Below are 18,667 nucleotides of genomic sequence, written 5' to 3'. Positions count from 1 at the left end.
TAAAACGGGCGTGCATTTCATTTCGTGCGAGATCATATAATTCAAAAATGATTAATTTGTATTGATTTATACAATTTAAATTAGTGAGATAAGATATAAAGGTACTAGTTTAGAATTGCAGATTTGAACTATGAACTTTACATGGCGTTCGTACGGTGCACAACATAAGTCCAGTAACTCAATATACGTTACGTTTGGTTACCCAACTGCCCCACGGGGATAAAGTTTACTAAAGACTATATAAAGACAGTTGTGCCTGGTTCGTATGGTGTTTTATGTCCAATAAATAACCAGTGGGTGAAGGTTAGTCTTTACAGGACATTTGGAGACCAACTGGTGACATCACAAGCGAGCGTGTTAACAAGTCTGCTTGATGGATTGAGCCATATCCTACCTACTAGTTAGTGAGCCAGGGAGTTGACCAGGGAGAGGCTGCAGCTAATCTCTGACGTATGTCACCGGTGGTATGTAATATTGCAAAATAGCTTGTAATTACTAATCCATCCAGACATAAAATTGTACAGACACAGGACTCAAAAAAAGGTTTTATTACAAAATATGAATAACCAATGAAATGTATACCATTTCAATATTTGGTCACAAAAGAAAAAGGGAATTTCAAGGTCTACCCGAATACCATCATCTTACATAATATAAAACAAAAAGACAGTGAATACTATGGCGTAGCTTTTCCCATCTTTTGTGCGTCCTAAATAAGACTTACACAAGCAGTCTCTCAATGGACAGCTGCACAGACTGAATTTGAGGCTTCAGCTGAGAGCCCTCCTTTATTGTGACAGAGGTGGCAATGACGGGACGAGACACCCCACACGCACGGCCCAAGGCCTGCTTGGAGCGCACAAACACGTATGGGACGTTCTTGTCTTCGCAGAGCAGCGGCAGGTGAAGAATGATCTCCAGTGGTTCAGCATCAGCTGCCATCACAATGAACTCTGAGATGCCCCTGTTCAGGGTCTTGGTGGCTGGAGAGGAGATAAAGTAGATATGATGAAAGGGAAAACTATTTCGTAGTTAGTTTAACACCAAAGACTTATCGAACAGACGTTTATAGCCCATTTCTTGGGCTATATTGTTAAAAGTATAAAAATGGCGGTGAAAGTTAGATCAGTCTATTCCCACGCCACTTCCAAACATTTAGGGTGTAACGTTATGTGTGTAATAAGCATATGTCAAAAGGCATACGTGTCGTGTAATAGGCATGTTGTAGGACTCCATTTAAAATACACAGCGGTGCTGAGATGCGGCAAGAGCGACCCGACTTCAGGCTTGTATGGTTTGCCCAGGACACGTGTAAATAAAAAGGCATGCATCATGTGTATACGGACAGCAGAACGCAACACTGCGTGACAATTCTTTTACGAAATTAAGCGAGAAAATTACCTTCATTGGCCCCCTTCCTCAACTGTTTGTAGCTGGACGCCTGCTGCACGAGGTCCAGGATGGTTTTAGTCATGTTCGCGTCGGCCAGTGGGTAGGCCTTGGGGTTCACTTCAGCTTCAGTCTACCAACAAACAACCAAAAAAAAGACATCAGATTACAACACAAACTATAAATCAACATAATCACCAAGAACTCGCATCAGATATAATCGATAGTTCATGCTGGGAATGGGTTAACGTTACGCTGTTAGCCATCATGGTTAGCTCGCTAGGCTATAACTCACCATGGTGGAATCGTTTTTTAAATGTTCCGGTCCCCTCGGCGAAGTGCTTCACGGAGGACTATTTGCCTTTCCTCGAGTGTAAAAGGAAAACACAACTAAATGTTATGAAAAGTGGCTAATGTGTCGTTGTACGGCTACGGTTTCTTGAAGCTGTAACAGTCAACTATGCAGTACGTCGGATACACGTGTGTGCGAGAAAGAACGTGCGTAAACTTCACTTGAAGAGCCGTGGACAGGAAGTATACTCTGCATACGCTTCCGGTTAGACACACGTGCATTTCTCGTATAATTTCCCCCCTCCGATATTTGCTATCCAGGTAAGGGTTTATTTTTTTTAAACCAGGACCATCACCAGTCAGTAAGTAATAATTGTGTTAGGACGAGTGTTGTTGCAGCAGCAAATAAGTGTATATACTTTTGCATAATTCTCCTGACCAACAGAGGGCGCACGAAATCCATTACATTTCTATTGAAAAAGGAAGAAGACTTTTCCGTGCGCTAGGCCTTCTGGGTAGGACATCTCCTGGGCGGCCATATTCTTTTATCGCCAAGGCTGAAGGAGAGAGGAGTATCATGAAGGGGATTCGGGGAATAAGCCAGCTCTCGGTAAGGATATTGTTTCAATTTAGCTCATAGGAATATATGATTCATCGAGAAATGATGATGAGATTGTTAATCGCTGTTGGAGTTATCAGGTTTCGTTAAAAGTCAAAGGACCTCTGTCTGTCGTTCAGATGTCAAGACAAGGGAGGAAGTAATCAACACTGCCTCTAACCCTAGATCTAGGGTCAAGTATATAAGCAACATTTCAAAATGTACAAGACGACCAACGATTGCGCCTCATACGGACACAATTACACGAGAAAAGGGTAGAAAGAAACTGAAGCTCCAAAGGGTTCTCCGCAAATAACTGAAATGGTCTCTGTCATCATTATGAAATCTAAAGGTGATACTCGTATGTGCATGTATGTGGGCGGTCAGATACGGTAATATCTAAAGTTTATGAACATTTTCTGACAGAGATCTAGCTGTAAATGCATGGCCTAAAATATCTTCCTTCAGAGAAACTCATACGTATTGTTCAATGTTGTGTTATAACCAAGTCAACATCGGTATTTGTAACCTCAGTCAAATAAAACGACAAATATAATTTCCTCCATACCAAGGGGGTCGTTGTGACCATTTACCAATGGAAGGTTTATATGTGATTTACTACTCTGTAACACTATTCTTTGATGGATTTCCAGACGAGGCTGTATGCAGCCCAGGCTGCACGCAAGTTGGAGGCCGCAGAACACGTTTCGTTCCAACCACAGGATGTTCAGGTCAGTGAGTTGTCAGTTCTCTTCCTCAAAGATGGTTCTATTTGGCCAACAGAACCCACCCGTCCCTAACCCAGGCACCTCTCATACTCTCTCCTGGGAGGGCTTCTCCAACCAGGATCACCATGTATGGCAGGGAGTACAGAGGAAGGCAGGGTTAGGGGTGTGTGAAACCTTTAACTTTGAGTTTACCAGACAGCACCACAGGTCGATTCTACAATCAAATTACTCATTGCACCAACAATAACTCCCTGTACTCAATCTATGGTTCTACCTTTGTATTGTATGTTGTTGTGAATTAAACATTATGGTTACATGCAACAGTTGACATATAAATTCAAATTCTAGTTTGAATTTGTCGAATACTTGGTACAATAACTGGACATGGTTACTTGGGCTCACGTCTTTAGTTTTCCTTTCGATGAGTTTGAACCCGTCCATCGGTAACAGCAATCAACCTCTCATCTCCCGTCCCGTCCAGGTGACCAAGCTCCCCAGTGGACTGGTAATCGCCTCCCTGGAGAACTATTCCCCGGTTTCCAAGATCGGCATGTTCGTCAAGGCCGGCTGCCGCCATGAGAGCCACGACAACGTGGGGGTCACCCACGTCCTCCGATTGGCTTCCAACCTGGTAGGGCGCTGCCATATCCTGCATGCATGGAAGGCGTGCCTGGTTAAATAGCCACTCACTTTGGCCCCACATGATGCAAACTTTCAAGAGACATGGTTCTCATCAAGTCATGACTTTTTGAATCTTCATTTCCATGTTTTACATAAAATAATATCTGATGGAAACTCATCTTCTAAATATTTGGGGGCAGGTATTGGTTAGGGGGTTTGACTCCCAGCTAGAAAGTTTGATACCCAACATCTGCATTCTAGCTACCCTCTGCCTGCTCATTAAATGACTAAAATAAATAATAATAATAATAATAATAAATCTTCAAGAGATGCAGTCCCTTTACTGAAGCTCACTTATTCTCGATTGCCTTCATTGTTCTAGCGTCAGGTGACCCATGTCAGGTGCGTTTATATTACGGTAGATCTGAGTGAAGTTGTTGTTCACATGCATTTGCTATTCCAGACCACCAAAGGAGCTTCGGCCTTCAAGATCTGCCGTGGCATCGAGGCAGTCGGAGGTCACCTGAGGTCAGTGGATTGCAATCGTAGAAAGAAATCCTCATGTTAAAATAAAAGTCTATTTGTCTAAAATAGATGATTACATAGAACATGAACAGTGTTCTCATTCGTTTGTGTGTTCTACCTTCAGCGTGACCTCAACCCGGGAGAACATGGCTTACTCTGTGGACTGCCTGAGGGATGACGTGTGAGTCTCATGGAGCCTTTTCCCTACACTCGCTCATCCTAAGGCCTATGACCATTTGTTCCTGTCATTTACCATGAGATATACAGTACAAGTACGACACCTGGTAAAAAAAACGAGAAATGCAAATGCTCAAATGTCGTTGTTCCAGAATCATCAGCACTCTGACTGTAACTAGTGTGCACCACTTCAAGCAAGAATTCGGATCAATCATAGGCTAGGCATGTCGGAAAACATTATTTCTGAAAACAGATGTTTGGACTTGAAAAACTGATTAGTCAGTGACGAGCCCGGTGTATAAAAACCAGAAAGTATTTATGATGGAATGTTTCCATTTTAGTGGGCAAAGCTTTTCCAGCCTTTATGACACTGGTTCAGCCGACCAGTAAACTTGTATACCAGTCGCATACGTTGTAAATTGTAACATTTTTGGTTGCTGCTACTCTGCCAAATCTCTTAAAATCTGAACAATTTAAAAAAACTTGCTCGAAATGCACACAAGTTCAATTACACACTTTTTCAGTAGTGTTACGGCCTGCAAAGGTGGTGAACCCCTGGTATAGACGATAGTTACATATGTACATTATATTTGACATGGCGATGTCATTGACATCAACAGGTCAAATGAGACAGGGGGCAGGTGATCCCAATGATCCTACAGCAGAGTTCCGATAACCAATTCAAACTCATTCAATAGTGTTTTTTCTTCCCTTCCTCTACCCGTGGGTTCTTCCCCGACACCTCCAGGGATACAGTGATGGAGTACCTGATCAACGTGACCACGGCGCAGGAGTTCCGCCCCTGGGAGGTGTCAGCACTCACTTCCAATGTGAGAAGGGATGTTCATGATGCTGCAGACAGCAGCCATGTTGGTCAGTACCCCTCCACTTGATGAAGGCTAGCAGTTCAAAGCCAATCAGGCTGTTAAGCGAGAGTAACAAAACAAAGCCTTTCATCAGCGTCTGAACATGTTTTTAACCAAAGCGACTCACAAGTGAGGCTGAGAGCTAAAAGCCATACAATCAACATTGGAGCAAGTTCTTAAAAATAAAGGAAAACAAAACCCGATGGGTATGATGAAAGTCTTCATCAAATAAGCCCATGTTGGCAATGGAATTTCCTTATCCATATAGGAAATAATGGAGTTATTCTATGTCAATGTCTGTGTCCGGTCTTTTCTGTAAAACAAAATATTTATTGTCTTTACGGGTGGTACAAAAATATCTTATGCTTTACATGTACTTGAGAAACCACAGGTCTGCAATTGTTTTTACTGACTTTCTCTTTTCTCGCTCTCTCTCCCAGCTATGGTTGAACTTCTGCACCAAGCGGCCTACAAGAACGCCCTTTCCAACTCTCTCTACTGTCCAGAATTCATGGTCGGCCACATTCAGTCCGAACACGTGAGAGCCTTTTCTATTCTAGTGGTTAGGGTCCTGGAGGTTTGCCCTTCAGGTTCATGCTACAAGGATGTATGTGGTCTGCCATGGAAGCAAACGTCCAACCCCTCTTACTTTGCCTCTTCCACAGCTTCATCAGTATGTCCAGAACAATTTCACAAGCGCCAGAATGGCCCTCGTGGGACTTGGTAAGAATCACCACCGGCAGTTAACTGTTTTCTGTGGTGCAATGAACATAATTGGGGTATTTACAAGGAAGGTAGACTTTAGGAGTTTCACACGCACTATTCAATTCTATGGTTTTGGGTATGGGTAATGGTTTGATTTCCTTGATTGATCGCTAATGGTACGGTTGTAGGTATAATTGAGGCTCAAACACTTTGACATTGTTACGATATGTCCATTGGTGATGTACAATGCCCCACAAAGCTTTGTGTAGCATTCCACTTTGCATAGCTAAACTCTTTCTGTTGGCTTGAGTACGTCACATGGAGACAATGCTGCAGTGGTTACAAGGGGGTTTAAAAGGGGAGTATGACTTCATATTGCTGTAGCGTCAACCACCAAGTAACAGATATTAGCATACCATATGACAAACGCAGGGGTTCTGAGTTGCAGGGGTTCCCTGCATATTATATTTGTGCGATCTTTCTTTGGTGAGGAAGTTGAACCAGTATTTTGGTAAGAGGAGCCACACTTTTGCAAGGCCAGATGCCTCGTCAATCCAGAGGGCACTTTTTATTTTAGTTTGGGACTTTTGGGACTGAGTTACATGTGTACGAGATTGAAATCCAGATGCTAAAAACGGCCAACCATTTTCTGGAAGGCCCGTGCTAAGCTAAATGTAGCATTTACAGGCTAGCTCTCCCAGCAGAGTCTCCATCCCTCCAGTCACGTGGCTGTTTTTGATCGCCTTGGTGGCAGATTTTATCATAGCATACTGCCAAATTTCTAACTAGCTTTCCCAATGAATAAAAATCCTGTTTCGTACATCGTTATAATACATTTCATTTATTGAAAGTATAAATGTACCATTTAAAGAATGTTGAGTAGCTGTAGCAAAAGTATTTCTGGGTTAACATAAGAAAATAGCCCACTAGGGCAGAACCTGCGATGCCTGAGAAGAATGCCAGTGACTAACGGCAATTAACGATAAAGTACATATTACACATACAGTAATTAAAAAAAAAATGGGGTGCATTTTTTTAATCACCAATAGACGTTTTAACAATGTCAAAAGTGTTTGAGTCTTTAAAATGACCTCAAAAACGACTTATGAATGGCATATAAACACACGGCTATTGATTTAAACGTCCCTTTTCCTTTCAGGTGTGGAGCACTCTGTTCTGCAGCAGGTGGGAGAGCAGTTCCTCAACATCCGCAGTGGGGCCGGTACAAGCGGGGGTCAGGCCCAGTACCGCGGAGGTGAGACCTGCAGAACTGCTCATGTCAAGCAGTCTCCTGTTAATGTCATGTACTTCTTGCGAACATCCACATCCATCAACACACAGTTAAATAAACAATATCAAATGCACACACACACATGACTTATAAAGATATAGATGTATAGATATATTTCTGATAAATGTAACTTTTATTAGGAATTCCTTGAATTTGTGTTAATTTGTTTTTGTCTCCCCCCTGTGGCATGCAGGTGAACTGCGGCAGCAGGCCAGGAGCAGCATGGTCCACTGTGCCGTGGTGAGTGAGTCTGTGGCGGCAGGCTCCGCCGACGCCCTGGCCTTCAGCGTGCTGCAGCACGTCCTGGGGGCTGCCCCGTATATCAAGAGGGGCTCCAACACCACCAACAAACTGGTCCAGGGGATCAACAAGACCACCAGCGAGCCTTTTGAGGTGCAAACGGACAGATGTTTTCGTTAAATGTCTTGCTCTACTTTCCATTTCTTTTAAAGGTTATAATCCAAACTAGAGGAAATACACATGTGTTGACTCGAGTAACTCATGGGTTGATTCCACCATATTTGTGATTTGACTTGATGTCCTGGAGAGCGCTAGGTCAGCTAATAAATTCCTTTTGATTTATTTTTCTACAGGCATCTGCTTTCAACAGCAGCTACTCAGACTCTGGTCTCTTTGGGGTCAGCACAGTCTGCCAGGCTGCTGCTGCTGGTGATGTAAGTACTTTGGCATGATTTATAAAGGTGGTGTGTGCCGTAGAAGACACATTTGTAATGGTAATATTGATAAAGGGGTGTGTAGGTATGGTGAAGATCTCCCAATTGGTCTGTTAAGGGGAAGAATTCACCCTATCAGACATCAGAAATTGACTTTTTTATGTAAAAACGTACATAAAAACACCCTCTGTCCTTCCCATCATCCCTCCAGGTGATCAGGGCCGCCGTGGCCCAGGTCAAGGCTGTTGCCGACGGTGACGTCACCGCGGCCGACCTCACCCGGGCCAAGTAAGGGACACGCACATGCATGGAAATAAGGTCACAACAGATCGTATTTAATAGTTGTATACGGTTGTTGGGGAGGTGCCTCGGTATTAGTGGAGTATTAAAAGTAAGAGCAAATGTCATCTCAAAGGATCAATGCCAGGTGTGTCCCTACATATAATGCAGTGTTCCAGAACTATGTTGGAAGCAGGAAAACACTAAAGGAAGCCAGTAACACTGTAATTAGGTGCAACTAACTCGTAATGGCTTTATGTTCAATCGGTCTGTCAATTTGTGTTTTTATATTCATGCTCCGCTACTATTGTATTCGCCCCATTTGACAGAATCCCCTGTTCACACACATGCCCGCACATTCACACTGCATCGGTTTGCAAGACAATTTAATGTCATCACCAGTTTGGTGAAGCGATGTATGATTCCACGGTCCAAAGGTTGATTTGCCAGAAGTTCAACCAGAGTTAAATGAGTTCCACATTCGAGTTGGGTGATTTGCAATTATTACATGCATGCCGTCATAACACAATGAGCATTCTCTTTATTTCAACCACATCGTCCTAGCCAACCATTTAAATAACCTTATTTAAACATAGCTCTGGAGGACTGCAACCCAGGGCACTCACTGCACCCGCATCGCTGGCCTACGCGGAGTCTCTGCGGGGCGGCGGTGAATCCGGCCTAGTGTGTGGCTCTTGGCCTCGTCTGACCCATGTATGTGTGTTGGTCCAGGACCCAGCTGAAGAGCCAGCAGCTGATGTCTCTGGAGACCTCTGAGGGCTTCCTGGAGGCCCTTGGCTCCCAGGCTCTGGCCAGCGGGGCCTACCTGTCCACAGACGCTGCGGCCAAGAACATCGACAACGTCTCCCTCACCGACGTGGCCAATGTAAGATGACGCTTGTTTGCATCCTACGGCGTCATAGCGGAAGTAGTGTGGATTCCTTCTTTGACGACACTGATATTAGTATCAGGGTTGTATTGGCAGGTCAAATTTCACACGCAAGGATTGGGTCATGGTGTGTTGGTGCTATGAAGAAAAATAACTACAAAAGAGCACAAGAACTGCAGGAAAAACAAGATAAAAAAAGGATATACAATCAAAGATATCTGGTGTAAAATATACCCGATTTTATTGTAGGTTATCAACATTAGGTTATTTATTTCTTCTCGTTTTGTGTATGTGTATGTATACTGTATATGTGTGTGTGTATGAATTGATTCTGATTGTGTTTTTAGAGTGAATAATTACGGTTATGATTGCTTATATCCATCCACGCTTTGTATCTGTAGGCTGCCAAGATGTTTGTGTCCGGAAAGAAGACCATGGCATCCGTTGGCAACCTGGGGTCCACTCCCTTCGTCGACGAGCTCTAACTGCTCTCTTCTAAACTGTTCCCTTCTCTACCTACCTGTCCTCCTTAGCGGTTGAACTGGTTGGTTTTGGCCGAAATGCTAAAAGAGAAATGTCATCATCCATCATAGTACAACTGTTATGAAACAATAGTCACAGGAGTGTCCTGTTTTTTTTTGTGAACCTGTAAAGTATTTCAGGGGTCACAAACCACATGTTTGCCAACTTGAACTGTATAATTGATGTAAATTAAAGAATAAAATAACTATCTCAAAGATTTGAGTTTTTGTGGTGAGAAATATTTATATGATTTCTAAATTGTATTTATAACCTTGTAGTCTCAACCCTTTACATAATGCAAGTCAATGATTTTATATATTATCCATTGAGTCCGGCTATCGTTGCACATGATGTAGGGATTCATCAATGTGACGTACGATGCATTGCGAGATGGCTAATCTCGCGAGATTGGCCATATACTCTAGACCAGATGGACCAGACCGAGACGGCAGCAGGATCACTGATCTCAGTTTGCATGTCATTAACGACAGACAACGGTGCTCGATCTATGCTGCACAGTAACCGTTATATGTATTGAGACGACACAAAAAAACTACGTTGTCGTGAGTACGCTATATTTTCCCGTGGACTGCTAAATTAAGGCTATACGGAGACGTAGCGTTGCGAGTCTGTGGAAAGTAGTTTACGCATAACTCTTAACTAGAAAATAGAGAATACAACAAAGGACTTCGAAATAGTATAGATTAATTTTTCGGGAAAAAAAACCTTGATGTTTCGAGGATCCTTTACCTTTTTTGAAACGGCCACTTCAGAGCCAGATGCCAATGAGCACGATCAGCGATCCTCGCCACCTTTGCTGGGAAAGTGCCAACTGCTCGGGCCATGGTGGGCTGTTTGAAGAATACCACAAGGAACTTTAAAGGGATCTCGCACCCACTCCAGTATTTAGGGGTCGTTTCAAATGCACAGGCCAATTTGGCCTGCGGCGATTATTTCAATATCCACGGCGATGGCAGCGGAGAAAGGACCCGATATAAACAGTGTGTCTGTGTAAGCCTGTCGCTGAACATGCCATATCCCTTCTCCCACTGGAGGGGTGCGATATAGACAATAGGACAAGCTGTCGAGTTTATCTCGCGCAGGGTCTATTTTTACTCACGCATTGCTATGGATAAACTCACCATCATATCAGGATGTCTTTTCCTAGCTGCAGACATCTTTGCGATCGCGAGCATCGTCAACCCGGACTGGATCAACACCGGAGAATCCAGCGGTAAGTTAGGTGAGGACACTTCTTTGAATACACTTGATCTGGTTCTTAATGCATCTGTGCCTGATAGCCCACCAGCCATGGCGAATTCAGATAATGAGTTATGTGGGCGGAAACTGGTGTTTGTTATGCGGTCATAGTGAAACTCTGGAGTGTTTCGTGACTGCTTACTAACTATGGATCAAAGAACAGCGACAAACACACCACTGAATATAGAATGGTACTACGGTTGTCCATGCAACTTTGTTTTAGGCCTATAGGCTACATAGCCTACTAATATATTGATATACAATAATTACATTACACATAACCCCTTTTACAAGATGGTGAAATACTTTTGTATGTGTGGATTTGGGAGTGCAGGTAGGGATGGGGGGTGTATGATTATGGATATAGACTCACAAATTGACATTTGCGTGGGACAGAGAGCAAAACATTTTGACAGCCATGTAAGTGCCCCCGTACCAGCCTCTCTCTCCATCTCACTTTCACTCCATCGCCCTCCCTGGATAAGCAGTTTATTTTTTATTTTTGTGGGTGTCCTGGTAGTGGAGTTCAACACACACACACACACACACACACACACACACACACACACACACACACACACACACACACACACACACACACACACACACACACACACACACACACACACACACAACCTCATCCATTTGCCCAATTCATTCTGTTAACGCTAGTGATGGCAAGCAGAACGCTTTCATTCTGGGTGATCCTCAACTGCCAACTAGTTGACGTCATCTCCATCACCCTGAAGCTAAATCATTAGCGTCAACGTGGAGTGGTAGGAATGGGCAGTGAGTGCAAGCCAACGTAGCATCTACAACTTGCATCAAGCAGGATTTTGTTGCATAATTCAACAGGCAGCCACCCACCCAATCAATTAAAAGGTTATTTTGTGCTGGCTAAGCCGGAACACTTTCCTGGTAGTCATTCATCAAAATAGGCACAACAGACGTTTAAATGCATTCCCCTTTTCGTAGAAAGAAATGAAATGCGGTGGGGGAAGCAGGGTTTTGTTTCACTTTAATTATCCTAATGCCAAATAGTTAGAAGTGTTGTTTATAAATGGAGTTGTATGTTGTGACTTTTAATTAGGCCTCCTGGGAATAAAAATTCTTCCTTCAGAGAATTAAAACCCTCTAAGCTCAATTATGACGGAAATTGCTCCTGCCTGGAAACACTTAGTGTGTGTGTGTGTGTGTGTTTGTCGCTGAGAGTTGTGTGTCAAAAACAGAATCAGCGTGTGTCAATTAATGTAAAGGGATAACATTGGGCTCCTCTCTCATACTTCCATGACTGTTTTTCTTCATATTTCTTCCTTAATTATTTCCTTGCTTTTCTTGTTTCTTCCATTCACCCCATATCCACACCATGTGTTATATGGTTAATTCTTAAAGAGGATTCCTTTTCCTTAATTGTAAAAAACAATGCTCTCCCACTGGGTTCTTCCTCAATTAACCTTCCATTACTTCCTGTGTCGCACATTATGCAGACAGAACTGCTCACAGATGCTGATGGGATGAAACGCCTTTTAGATCATTAGTTGATTGTTGTGGACATCGCTGTCTTGCATACCTAGTAGTATTAACCTGCTACTGTCTGTCCATTCTGCTTTCATTTGTTACTTTAAATCTCTCAAAGCCTTAGCCATGTAGCCTGTTGTGATTGAGTTCATGTTTGCCTGGGTGGTTATACTGGTGTGTGTGTGTGTGTGTGTGTGTGTGTGTGTGTGTGTGTGTGTGTGTGTGTGTGTGTGTGTGTGTGTGTGTGTGTGTGTGTGTGTGTGTGTGTGTGTGTGTGTTGCGAGCATGTGTTCCCCTGCGTGCTAACTAGCTATTACGTAGGTATTCTGTTGTAAAGTAGTGGGAGACTGTCTGCTTCTGGGTGCACATTTAACCATTCAACGTTTTGGGGCCATCTGTGGAACGTAGGCCCATGATCGATCAAGCCGTTACCTGCCTAAAACTTTGACTTCTTGTTTCAGTTTCAGGCACAAAGTTGGACGCAACAAAATACATTTCACAATATATACTATGTAAAATTATGGCTGTCCATTGCCACGATAACATTACAATAAAATGTTTCTTGTAAATGGACCAGGATCAGGGTTTATAAAAAACATTGCGGTGAATTGACCATAGCCATACGTTTTTTCATCCTTAAAAAAACATTTTCCATTGATGCATGCTTGGTGAACCTGCTCATAGAAATTCCATCCGACAAAAAAAACGCCTCTAAGGAATTTCCTGCCTGCCATTTCCCAGCGAGCCACATCCTCTTTCCCATAGCTCTTCTGTAAGACCTTTAATATGCTCTTATCTTGTGGCTTCACCCACAACCTTCTTGCTTTTCTGAGTGATAACACTCTAACGTTTTATTGATCTCTCTGGTAATGCTTTCCTTCCTTCATGTTGTCAGGCACATGAAGGCTTGCCCAGCACAGCCAAGGATTCAGGGTCATGGGTCAAGAACCCTTCTGCTACCGTGATCCCTAAAACAAAGTCCTCAATAAGGTCCTTGCCAAGTCCAGTGCCTCACTAAGACCAGGTCCTCACCCAGAACAGGTCCTCAATAAGAACCCGTCTTTACTCTCAGACCGAGTTTTCACTAACTCTGAAGTCCGCATTAAGTCCAAGCCTTCAATAAGAGTAAGTGTTCACAAAAAACGGATTCTGAGGTCCTCACTCAAACCAAGGGTTCACTACGTCTAGGTCCTCACTAAGACAAAACTATTCAATAGCAAGGTCGTCCTTAATAACTTTAGGCCTGTATAAAGACCAAGTCCCCATTAGAACAAGCCCCTCACTAAATCCTCTCAGGGCCACACAAATCACTGGCTCTAACACTCCTGGAAATAGGGAGAGACAGGGCCGGAGACAGGGGTGTGAGGGATGATTTAATAAGGGCTTTCTCTCAGAAGCCTGCAGGCTGCTGTACATGTGCAGTAGGATAAGACGCCCTTCCCAAAGTGATGAAGAAGGAGGCAGAGTACAGATCAAATGCATTCAGAGCTGAGCTACGCTGGTTTCATCTTTGTCGCGCGCGCGTGCGTGCGTGCGTGCGTGCGTGCGTGCGTGCGTGCGTGCGTGCGTGCGTGCGTGCGTGCGTGCGTGCGTGCGTGCGTGCGTGCGTGCGTGCGTGCGTGCGTGCGTGCGTGCGTGCGTGCGTGCGTGCGTGCGTGCGTGCGTGCGTGCGTGCGTGCGTGCGTGCGTGCGTGCGTGCGTGCGTGCGTGCGTGCGTGCGTGCGTGCGTGCGTGCGTGCGTGCGTGCGTGCGTGCGTGCGTGCGTGTGTGTGTGTGTGTGATACAGGACACACATTATGCATGCACAGTGTGCGCTAATTTGTGGCTTCCAACGGGGTGTGCATGGAGGACTTAGAGATATTGGTATACACGCCATTAGGTGCATTTGTTTCTCCGTGTCGACATGGAGAATTGTGTATGGGGGTGTGTGAAATTGTACAACGAACGCGGCGGGTATAATTGGAAACAACAGGAAATGGTAGAAAGTCTCTCTCTGTTCCAGTGACTCGCCATCGTGTGAATGACCAATCAATTTTTTTGTTATCACTTTGTTCTGCGATTAATTCCAACTCTTCCAGTCTCCCCCCCCCACCGCCTTGATCTAATAGTCCGGCCTCCATCTTTGTCTACACACTCCCTCTCTTTGTCTCTGTGTGTGTGTGTGTGTGTGTGTGTGTGTGTGTGTGTGTGTGTGTGTGTGTGTGTGTGTGTGTGTGTGTGTGTGTGTGTGTGTGTGTGTGTGCGCACGTGTGCGCACGCACACACGCACGATAGAGAGACACTGCTGTTGGCCTGCGGCCCAACCCTGTCACTCTTGGAGCCTGTTGCCATGCCAACGGGTCCTTAACCGATATCCCTGCAGCGCAGTATGAGCGGAACCCCCCCCCCCCCCCCGCGGTCATCCGGGAGGTCATTAGGTCTCGGGCGAGCGGAGGTTCAGACGGCCGGCCGTGCATGCTGACACCTCTGTCGGGCTTCAACGTCGCCCCTTCCTCGCTGAGAGAAACGCAGCTGTTGTGCTGCTGACGAGGATAGACGGAGCGCGGTTGCACGGAGCTATGTTCTACCCGCTGTGGTGTTTGTGCGCAACAATCGCCGTCACGCGTTTGAACGCCTGAAATGCGGGTCCATCGACTGCACCCTGGAAAAAACAGTCACCCTCGTGAGAGAGTCAGAGCAGTTAGAGTTCGCTGAAGGGAACGCCTCAACAATTAAGCATGGCTCTGATGACCCAACCAGCATCCCTCTGGTTGCCAAGACAACCTTCTCTACATCCTTAGCTACCACTTTATTCTAACCTTGTCTCCCTCTCCCTCCCTCTCCCTCTCCTCCCTCTCGTCTCTCCCCTCCTCCCTCCCTGTCTCCCTTCCCATAGGCTCCCTCACGGTGGGCCTGGTGCGTCAGTGCCAGACGATCCACGGGCGGGAGCGGACCTGCATCCCGCCGCGGCTGCCCCCCGAGTGGGTGACCACGCTGTTCTTCATCGTCATGGGCATCATCTCCCTCACGGTCACCTGCGGCCTGCTGGTGATGTCCCACTGGCACCGGGAGGCCACGCGTTACGCCCGCTGGATCGCCTTCACCGGGAGTACGTGGCGCATTCACCACACACAAATATGCCTGAATATATATATACACCTACCCAACAATACTGTTCGAGGTGTTCCCTTCAGCCCTGTGAACGTCGATGAAAAAGGCACACAAAAACACGCACGGGTAGTAGGGATGGGTCCGAATATTCGATTATTCGACCATGAAAAATTTGAGTTATTCACATCCCTAACAGGTGGATGACGGGGCAGGATAGCGTAGCGGCTAGGGTGCACGACGCCCAGGCAGAAAAAGTACCGGGTTTGGTCCCCAGTGTCCGCAATCGACCGCGCATGCATCGTTGAGCAAGATGCCTAAAACCAGCCCTTCTCGCTCCTCCGTGGCCCGTGTTTGGGTTCGCCGTGATTGGCCTTGAACGAACACGTCTGCTGAATGGATATTCATCACATGGGCTTTTAGCAGCACGAGAGCATACTTGGTAGGCGTGCATCCGTTTATGCCCGCGGTCCGTCGTTTGAAGGCTCGCGCAGTGTGCAGGTATAAGGAAACGACGCGTCAACGACAATGTTTTAAACCAAGAAAGCCCCTGCAGCACATCTCACAGTTACCCAGGGAGCGAGGCAGAGGAGTGTGAAATTGCAGCGGATTACATAACATTAGCATTAGCTTATTTCATTTGCAAAGTGTGTCATTCCGTCTTCCGGTTTCTCTGGAGTTCCCCCAGGGCTATCTCCCAGCACTTCCCCTGCGCAGAGGTCACATCCCCTGTGCTTTGTGTGTATTACTCACACTGTTCCTGGGTCACTTTATTTTTGTTGTACAAAGGGCCCAATGAGCACGTCCATATTTAGCGCTGGCGGATTTGGTTGTTAATTGAATCCTATTCATCTTTAAGGAGCCATGCTCCAAATATCGAGCAGGCACGCGGGGAGGTGGGGATTGTTTGAACCCCCCCCAGTAATCCTGATTGATAGTTCTGTTGTTTTTGCTCTTGAGTTAAAAGTAATGGAATTGCTAATGATTAGCTGCGGCATTAGCGTCCCACGCTCTCGGGGGGGAGGTGGGGTTTAGACGGCGCTATGTCGCGTGTGTTGTAGGTTGCCTTCAGTCCTGCAGAAACCCCAACAATGGGGGGGGGGGGAGAAAATCTGTGAAGTCTCCTGAGGGTCGGATGTGTTGTTATAAGTGTGTGTGTGTGTGTGTGTGTGTGTGTGTTAGGACGTTAGGGATGCTGAGATCTGATGTTTTCTTCACACTTCTTGGAATAGCCAGCTCAGCTCTGTCCATTATAGAATGACAAGCAACATGCACACACACACTCGCGGATGCATGCACTTATGGGACACACACACACTTTACTTTATTAACAGTGTTTTGAGAGTTGTCCTGCTCATGGCTTTTACTTAATGGTTGATCATAGACGCCGTTCTGAAAAACCTTGACGGCGCCAACTCATAAATGGACCCGGGTCTATTTTTACCACTGGGTGAGAAAAGATTTCTGTCTGGCTTCAGCAGGGGAGGAAATGAAGACACAGGCCAGCAACAAGGGCTTTTTTAGCAATCTTTACATAGAAAATGTGATGCAGGTCGCCTTGATTGGATCAGAGAATCTCCGGCGGTCACCGCTACCTGAGAGAGAAACGGGGGCTGCGCTCTCGTTATCTGGCAGACTTAATAATGGCCTCACCCACTTAATAAGCTGATTCATGTCCTTGATTATATTATAATCTTTGAGATTATTGTGTATTATGAGGGAGATGTGACAGTTTTACCACTGGCAACATTTCTTTCGGAGCTGACAATACTGAATATTCCGAATGATCTTCAATCTAATGGGGGCCGGCTGGTCTATAATGGCTAGATGTGAGACTCCCAGTTTAACGCTGCTGTGTTCGATCCCCCCCCCATGTCCACTAACTAGGCGTCATGAGCAAGATGCCCTAATCCTTCCCTGCTCGTTGACGGCATGCATATCTATCTGTGCTCAACTAAGTGCTAAATGACAAAACGGTGACTGGATTGTATTTTGTAACACGCCCCTTCCTCTCTGCTCTGTCCCTCTGTTGGTCTGCAGTGGTTCTGTTCTGCATGGCGGCGCTGATCTTTCCCATCGGCTTCTACATCAGCGAGGTCGGAGGTCAGCCCTACAAGCTGCCCAACAACACGGTGGTGGGTTCCTCCTACGTGCTCTTTGTGCTCTCCATATTTTTTACCATCGTGGGACTGCTGTTCGCCGGCAAAGTCTGCCTGCCGGGCTGAAACTTTCTTGTCTGCGAACGCCAGAGAAAACATCGCCGCGGAACACAACTGGAAAGGACTTCACCCCGCGGGGTTCCGGGCGCGGAGAGAACGTTGAGAACGTCGAGGAGGCAACGCGGGGAAAGTACTTTTGCCGATTTCTTTGTCGATATTTATGTTGTCGGGACGTAGCTAGTCTCCGGGAGGACGGAGTTGCGGAGTTGCGTCGTACCAAAATGTCCCGCCTTCCTCAGACTTGTGAGGTCACCAAATGCAAAACGGGACCGCCGGAGGAGGCCGCCTTTCATCCCAGCGTTCATCGTGTATTCTTTGCTTGGCGAAGGCGTCAGAATATCAAGCTAAGACGCCAGCGGATAGCAGCCAGGAAAGGTCAAAGGTCATGTTTGGCCATGAATGTTTTGCGGGATAAGGAGCTGGTCTCTTATGTTGTTGTTTTGTCATGAAACAATAAAAATAACAGATCACCCCTTAAACAGAATGTTACAGTTTGTATTGCTTGTTTCAGCAATATATTGATTGGAATTTCAGCCGTCGACTGGACAAACTAACAGACAGACCAGTTATTGTTATGTTATTTCTGGAAGCACTGTGATACTCATGAATGATTTTGAAAATGTCATTAAAAATAACCCACGGAAACCGCCACTTACCCTACCCATTTAGTCAAAATGAATTCATAGAAAGCTGACGTAGCAAGACGCCTCCGTACTTAACATCCATGACACCTGACCTGTGGTCTCCAATATCAAAATGAAGGGGAACGCCTCGCTCAGCGCAACCTTAGTCCTGGTTACCGTTGTTGTTTTTTTCATTAGTTTTTTGGGTTCCAAGCAAATGTGTTTTGGAGATCCTCTCTGGGGCTAGTGAGTGATGATAGAGCACACGGCCTGGTGTGATGTCACCGGGAAATCTTAAATAAGATCTAAGGGGATTTCAGGAACTCCAAAGCCATTGGTCATAAGAAGATATCAGATCTTTAGAAAACAGGGAGTAGGCTCAAGGCTTGTTCACTGTGATTCAAA

At 45.5% G+C, this 18,667-nt stretch overlaps 3 protein-coding genes and 1 long non-coding RNA gene across 5 annotated transcripts; 2 read left to right on the top strand and 2 right to left on the bottom strand.

The window, feature by feature from the left end:
• Positions 1-533: 533 nt before the first annotated feature.
• On the bottom strand, positions 534-1,877 carry LOC311376808 (NHP2-like protein 1). The gene is made up of 3 exons (XM_084491271.1): positions 1,685-1,877; positions 1,402-1,522; positions 534-983 (listed from the first exon to the last, which is right to left on the bottom strand). Exons 1-3 carry the CDS (start codon positions 1,685-1,687, stop codon positions 721-723), a joined length of 387 nt encoding a protein of 128 aa, XP_084347397.1. The 5' UTR covers positions 1,688-1,877; the 3' UTR covers positions 534-720.
• Positions 1,878-2,191: 314 nt separating this feature from the next.
• Positions 2,192-9,772, top strand: LOC311376809 (cytochrome b-c1 complex subunit 2, mitochondrial-like). The gene is made up of 14 exons (XM_084491272.1): positions 2,192-2,290; positions 2,932-3,009; positions 3,488-3,637; positions 4,091-4,155; positions 4,277-4,333; positions 5,078-5,202; positions 5,636-5,733; positions 5,861-5,918; positions 7,060-7,155; positions 7,385-7,584; positions 7,785-7,865; positions 8,077-8,153; positions 8,877-9,030; positions 9,435-9,772. The coding sequence occupies exons 1-14, from the start codon at positions 2,258-2,260 to the stop codon at positions 9,516-9,518; spliced, it is 1,356 nt and encodes a 451-aa protein (XP_084347398.1). The 5' UTR covers positions 2,192-2,257; the 3' UTR covers positions 9,519-9,772.
• Positions 9,463-10,956, bottom strand: LOC311376813. Its single transcript, XR_014644157.1, has 3 exons — positions 10,698-10,956; positions 10,306-10,406; positions 9,463-9,596 (listed from the first exon to the last, which is right to left on the bottom strand). It is a non-coding gene; the product is annotated as an uncharacterized lncRNA (long non-coding RNA).
• LOC311376812 (modulator of smoothened protein-like) lies at positions 10,319-18,269 on the top strand. Of its 2 annotated transcripts, none has more exons than XM_084491274.1 (3): positions 10,319-10,789; positions 15,209-15,421; positions 17,461-18,269. In XM_084491274.1, the coding sequence occupies exons 1-3, from the start codon at positions 10,684-10,686 to the stop codon at positions 17,643-17,645; spliced, it is 504 nt and encodes a 167-aa protein (XP_084347400.1). In that variant the 5' UTR covers positions 10,319-10,683; the 3' UTR covers positions 17,646-18,269. The 2 variants fall into 2 exon arrangements, with proteins under 2 accessions (XP_084347400.1, XP_084347399.1); XM_084491273.1 differs by having other exon boundaries at positions 10,319-10,798.
• The last annotated feature ends 398 nt before the right edge of the window (positions 18,270-18,667 follow it).

The sequence above is a fragment of the Micromesistius poutassou genome, assembly GCF_964030765.1.
Source record: "Micromesistius poutassou genome assembly, contig: SCAFFOLD_4928, whole genome shotgun sequence".
In the NCBI taxonomy this organism is placed as follows: domain Eukaryota; kingdom Metazoa; phylum Chordata; class Actinopteri; order Gadiformes; family Gadidae; genus Micromesistius; species Micromesistius poutassou.
This window is presented reverse-complemented; position numbering and strand designations above follow the sequence as displayed.